This window comes from Apostichopus japonicus, chromosome 15 (assembly GCF_037975245.1).
Source record: "Apostichopus japonicus isolate 1M-3 chromosome 15, ASM3797524v1, whole genome shotgun sequence".
NCBI lineage: Eukaryota > Metazoa > Echinodermata > Holothuroidea > Aspidochirotida > Stichopodidae > Apostichopus > Apostichopus japonicus.
Genome location: NC_092575.1, coordinates 2,102,524 through 2,108,680, shown reverse-complemented (window position 1 = coordinate 2,108,680; position 6,157 = coordinate 2,102,524). Strand labels below are relative to the sequence as shown.

Here is a 6,157-nt window from a genome sequence, read left to right as displayed (position 1 = left end):
TGTGTACTTTACACATAAGTAATGCAATAAAAAATCAAATATTTTGTGGTTGTGCAGATCAGTCGAAAGAGAACAACGTGAGCTAAAGAAAAATCAATAAGATGCATTAAATAAATAACACCCCTAATTAATTACTTAATTAAATATGCAAGGGAACTGGATGTGAAGTTCACTATGGAACTCTGTCTTTTCAGCTTCCATTGCCATTTGACTAAATACGTCATCATCATCATCATGAATAGGGAAATAACTTCTAAAGTAGTTGGTAATTTCTGCAATTATCATGGAAACCGGGCATAGCTTTCTACCAGTAGAGATCATTTTAGTGAGGCACAAATCACCAGCAGATCTCCACAAGGCGCATTTATGACCTTTAAGGACCTTACAAAAACTAACGTTCCAGTCCACCCTCTTACGAATGGACTAGTCCATATCTGCTGGATAGGTCACCAAACGGGAGTCTTCTATCTCTTGAAAACTGCTCAACTGATCAGGGTCCCAGCTGAAATCTTCGGATTATATAATATTAACTTTCCTCTAACTTTCCTCTTATATGAAAAGTAGAATGATAAGAAGAATTTAAAATTTCCATTTCCCTTGAAGACTTTGTCAGTGGTAAAAATAAACTTAAATACATGTACTTTTGTAACACACTTGTCCCTTACCTTGTCCCTTACCTTGTCCCTTACCTTGTCCCTTACCTTGTCCCTTACCTATAAAACACCACCAATTGTGTATTACATATATCTCATTAATAAATATTCGATCATCGTTCAATTAAACACGATTAACGATAATTTAATTTTCACTTGGAACCAAATATAAAACGTCTCTTTAATTCTATAGGGAAGCTTATTTCAGTCAGCCTCTAACGAAGATTATGATAGGACTCGAAACGTTCGACTTCAAGAGATTACAGAGATTTTTGACAGATTACGTCATAGCGGTCCGAACACTGTTTGTCTTGAAGCTGCCAATCATCGTTTCGAAATGTTGCAACGCAATTTTGTATTCCAGGGTTGTCATTTGGCTGATCGACCCTCCAAGCGCTGAAATCAGGAAAGATATTAAAGGTTTTCAGAAATTAAAAGTTTTCCCCAATCTCATTCAAGAGAATCAAGTAGAGACGTGGTTGGAGGGAAAGCAAAGGTGTGCATGGGTGTGCATGGTGTGTGTGTGTGTGTGGGGGGGGGGGGTGTCGCAAAACATATAAACACTTTTTAAAGCGTCAAAATTATACGCACTTAAATCGGTGTCACATGAGCACGAGTTCAAATCGTCGAACGTATAGCCATTGTAACTGGTATGTATGATTCGTTTGGCGATGGGCTGGTAAAATGTGTGGCAGGCTATCCTATGAAATTCCCCTCTCCGACTCTTCCTTCCTAACGCCAATCTAACCGCCTTCCAGCCCCCCCCCCCCCCCCCCCCGCCCCTGATGCACATACCTGTCTTCAATTGAAAATGGACGGCCGTCTAACCACTCGAAATATTCCCTTTGAGTAACATTTCGTTGAATTCCTAACCAAAAGTTACTTTTAGAAGATCCTAAGGTTACAATTAGCTCTTCCAACTCTCCCTGGAAAGATATGAAGGAAAAATTCGGGAAATGTTAAAACCATAAAGAAAAATTGTGTGCATGAGTGGCGCTTAAAAGATGTAATCGTTTTGAATAAATATTTATGTTTCAAATATGTTAAGGAGCATGCAGAACTGCAGGTTTCACTTGTATAAAACCTAAGAACTTAATTCTTTATAGAAAACGAAGTGCGATGCGACTTTATATATAATTTAATATCATATTCTCTAGTTAAAAATTGTTTCTTTCTTAATTTATCCTAAATTGCATAGTTTTGATGTATATATATTATGTATGTGTATATATGATTATATGATGTGTATGATATATGATGATATATGATGTGTATTATGATGTATATATGATTATATATAAGTTGGACTTGTCGGACTGGACAAACGTTGAATGGATTAGAATACTTGACTCAAGTAAACCTGGACTTAATTGAGCTGGCATATATTTGGTGGACTGTACAGAACTGCGCATGTGATCTTTGCTTAGCGAAACTGGACTGAGCTATTTCTAAACTAAACTGGACTAAATCAAAATTTACTAAATGATTTGAAAATAGATTTTCTCCACTGGTCTGGGGCAGAAATTTTCTATGCTTTGTTGAAAGACGGCTACACACAGCTTGACAGAGCGCCCCGACTCTCCGACAACGTCGCGACGTGGAAAATCGAAGATAGTGGGCAACACTATTCTCGCTAAGGCTACGACTGAACAAGACTTTACCAAATTTGTGTCGCGTTGGTTGCCGTCCGAAGGGAAACTCAACATTTTGCGACTTCCGGTCTGGTAGTCGGCAGTATGCGGCGGTTATAACGACTAGAACTGCCCAGTTTCAACAAACTGTAGGCCAATTAACTTGCACGTAACCTTCAGAAGCACCATGCAGACGACTCTAATAGAAAAGCCTGTTTACCAGTAAATCTGAGGTGTTAAATATGACCACATCTCCTCCACAGGACTGGCAAAACGATCTCGAAATTTCGAACTCTTCTTCGTTTGTTCCTTCCGAGATCATGTAGAGATGATTCCAAATGCTGACCCATGTCCCACATATCTGCAATGTAGCTGGAAATGAATTTGATTTGTATTTATGAAAACATTGACCGTAAAAAACAAATGACGTAGGCCCAGCTAGTTAATTGAAACAAGGGAAACTGTTTGCAGGAAGTGTTTCCATTGCTTTGGTCATTTTGTTACGGTTTAATTTTTCGAAGTACGAATAAATGCCAGAAGTTTGATCATTATTCACTTCAAAATTTTGAATTTGTCAAACTTCGATAGCTTGATAGTACGATCCTATAAAAGGGGGGCTGGACTGATAGTAAACGTGACAATACAAAATTATCATGGGTCTGTCCGAGATTTCATAAATTGACATACTCAGATATAAATTGTCATTATATGGCGAGTTACTTACAGTGTATCTTTAGTGTGTCATTATAGGGCGAGTTATTTACAGTGCATCTATTATGTATCATTATATGGCGAGTTATTTACAGTGCTTCAATAGCGTGTTATTATATAGCGAGTTATTTAAAGTGCGCCTATAGTGCGTCATTATATAGCGAGTTAGTAACGTACATCTATAGTGTGTCATTATATGGCGAGTTAATAACGTGCATCTATAATGTATCATTCCAAGGCGAGTTATTTAAAGTGCGCCTGATGCGCATTATAGGGCGAGTTATTTACAGTGCGTCTATAGTGTGTCATAATATGGCGAGTTATTTACAGTGCATCTGTTATGTATCATTATAGGGCGAGTTATTCACAGAGCACCAAGTGCGTCATTATATAGCGAGTTATTTATAGTGCATCTATAATTTATCATTATAGGGCGAGTTATTTAAAGTGCGCATTATAGGGCTAGTTATTTACAGTGCGTCTGTAGTGCGTCATTATATAGCGAGTTATTTACAGTGCATCTATAATTTATCATTATAGGGCGAGTTATTTAAAGTGCGCATTATAGGGCTAGTTATTTACAGTGCGTCTGTAGTGCGTCATTATATAGCGAGTTATTTACAGTGCATCTATAATTTATCATTATAGAGCGAGTTATTTATATTGCATCATTTACAGTGCGTCTATAGTGTGTCATTATATGGCGAGTTGTTTACAGTGCGTCTATATAGTGTGTCATTATATGGCGAGTTAATAACGTGCATCTATAGTGTATCATTATAGGGCGAGTTATTAACAGTGCATCATTTACAGTGCACCTAGTGCCCATTATAAGGCGAGTTATTTACAGAGCGCCTAGTGCGCATTATATAGGGCGAGTTATTTATAGTGTATCTTTAGTGTGTCATTATAGGGCGAGTTATTTACAGTGCATTTATAATGTATCATTATTGGGCGAGTTAACTACAGTGCGTCTATAATGTGTCATTATATTGCGAGTTACTTACTCACAGCTAAATATTGAATATGCATAAGTTTCAATACTTCCGTCAGCCAGATGGTACAATTTCCTAATGCAAATACCTCTCTAAATTGTACTCCAATATCATGCTCTCAAAGCACTGGTATTGTCAGTACAAACAGTTCCTAACCTTGAGCTGACAGAAATATGATATTCATACTGCTCGTACTGACAATACGAGTGTTCTGAAGCGGGACATAACACTGCAGTATAGTAAAAATTGTCCCAACTGGGTGACTTCCGTACAATCAGTACTTACTTTGTTCAGATGTGCTTTCTGTCCCTGTAGTCGATTGTGTCGTTGGTTCTATTGTGGAGTATTTCTTTACGTATGATGATGCGCATGCGTGTGGATCTATTTGAGTGTCCCTGGTTAACTGCGCAAACTCACAAATGCCTTCAGTAAGGAAACCAATCAAGACAAATTAAATGGAGGATTTTGAGTGCACTTTCCGTTATTCTCTACCACTACCAGATACCGCTACACCCGTCCCGTTTCCACACCCCCTCCCCCTCCCACGCAACCCCCTCGGCAAGTGCCCGTGATGTACATTGTCAAATTAATAATTATCACCTAATGAAGACAGTCCGCAATTTTTCTGGGTTAAGAAAAGGTGAGAAACGCAGAAATGGTTCCAACATAGACAACATCTTTTGTGATAACATTGAAATGTATATAAACTCAATACGTGGCTGTACGAAATCCCTATTTCTGGGTGAGCGATAGGCTTTCTTTGATGTGTTGTACCACTGTGTCATTTTCCCTCTCAACCCCCCCCCCCCCACCCACCCCATCCCCTGCCCCTTTTGCTAAACAGTAGCAGGTCTAATATACCAAAAACACCGTTAGCCGTTCGCCGGATACGATCTGGATTGTCTTCAAATTTAACAGGCTAAAAACTTACTAACATAATTTGTATGTTGTTCCAATACAATGAGTGATGTTATATTAAAAACAGTTAAATATCCTAGTAAGGGGTAATGTGTTGAATGGGTGGGGGAAGAGGTGAGAGGGGGGAGGGTGTCAATTTCGTGTTAAGGTTTGAACATGACTGACCATTTTCTATATCATCTAGCATATTTAAAGGTCTAGACAAATATGGTTAGATAAGGTTAGATATAACTCACCAATGGCTACGATTCTCGTTACAAAGAAGCTGAACAACAGTAGCGTCGAAAGATTCATCTTCGAAAACCATCACTTGTCGTTTATTCTGTGTTATATGATCAGTTAATCTGTTTATTACATGAACAGCTTCTCTCTGCTCTGCTCTGTTCAAGGCCTGTTTATTATATATTTATTTTTAGTAAACTTCTGATTCTCTAATTATTATCTTTGAAACTAATCCATATTTCTACCAAAAAATCTCACTTCCCCATTTCCGTTTGTTTTTTGTCTCCAGTGCCTATGAAAACTGTCAGTTAAGTTTAGAATTATGAAAAGAAGGTTTTTAGGTTAATTGACCTCACACGAAACAGTTTGAATCGATAACAGAAATATTTGAATATTTAAAGTTGTTTGTTTTGAAACAATTTAGAGATGTTTTTACAACCTAATTTTTTGGTTTCGTGTGGTGATGTCATAAGTACGTTTTCGTCTTTTGATCAATTTTAGCGCGAAGAAATGTAATATCAACAGCTACGTATATCTACAGGGCTTAACACATCACCCGCAATGTATGCTATACTTTATATACGTAGAATACATTTGCTTGTAACCTTAATAGGTCTAAGAAGACATTTCAATGTTGGTAGATGTTTCTTCCATACAGAGTGCTCAATTCTCATAACACAAGAAGAGCATAACTGATTACAGTTATATGGTTTAGTATCTACCAGGAGCCGATCCAGGGGAGGGAAGAGGGGGGGGGGATATGAAGGTGTACACCACCTTCCAATCTTTTCAACCTTCTACAAACTTATTAGGGACCTAATTTATAGTATAAATATGCCTTAGAATGCAACAATTGAGTCTAATAGGTCATTTGTTTGAGGGGGAGGGGTGGGAGACCCCCGATCACCCTTCATGTTATCAGTTTTAACGGTCCCCACGTCCACACCCCTCTTTTATAAATATCCTTCAACCGTCCCTGTAACAAATATCTTTTCAGTCTAATGGTAAGTATAAATAATTCAAACAC

At 37.9% G+C, this 6,157-nt stretch overlaps 1 protein-coding gene across 2 annotated transcripts; it reads right to left on the bottom strand.

Moving 5' to 3' along the window:
* Positions 1-6,082, bottom strand: LOC139981087 (C-type lectin domain family 4 member G-like). Of its 2 annotated transcripts, XM_071993256.1 has the most exons (5): positions 5,145-6,082; positions 4,276-4,413; positions 2,505-2,656; positions 1,449-1,579; positions 1-1,049 (listed from the first exon to the last, which is right to left on the bottom strand). In XM_071993256.1, the coding sequence occupies exons 1-5, from the start codon at positions 5,200-5,202 to the stop codon at positions 914-916; spliced, it is 615 nt and encodes a 204-aa protein (XP_071849357.1). In that variant the 5' UTR covers positions 5,203-6,082; the 3' UTR covers positions 1-913. The 2 variants fall into 2 exon arrangements, with proteins under 2 accessions (XP_071849357.1, XP_071849358.1); XM_071993257.1 differs by lacking the exon at positions 4,276-4,413.
* Positions 6,083-6,157: the final 75 nt, after the last annotated feature.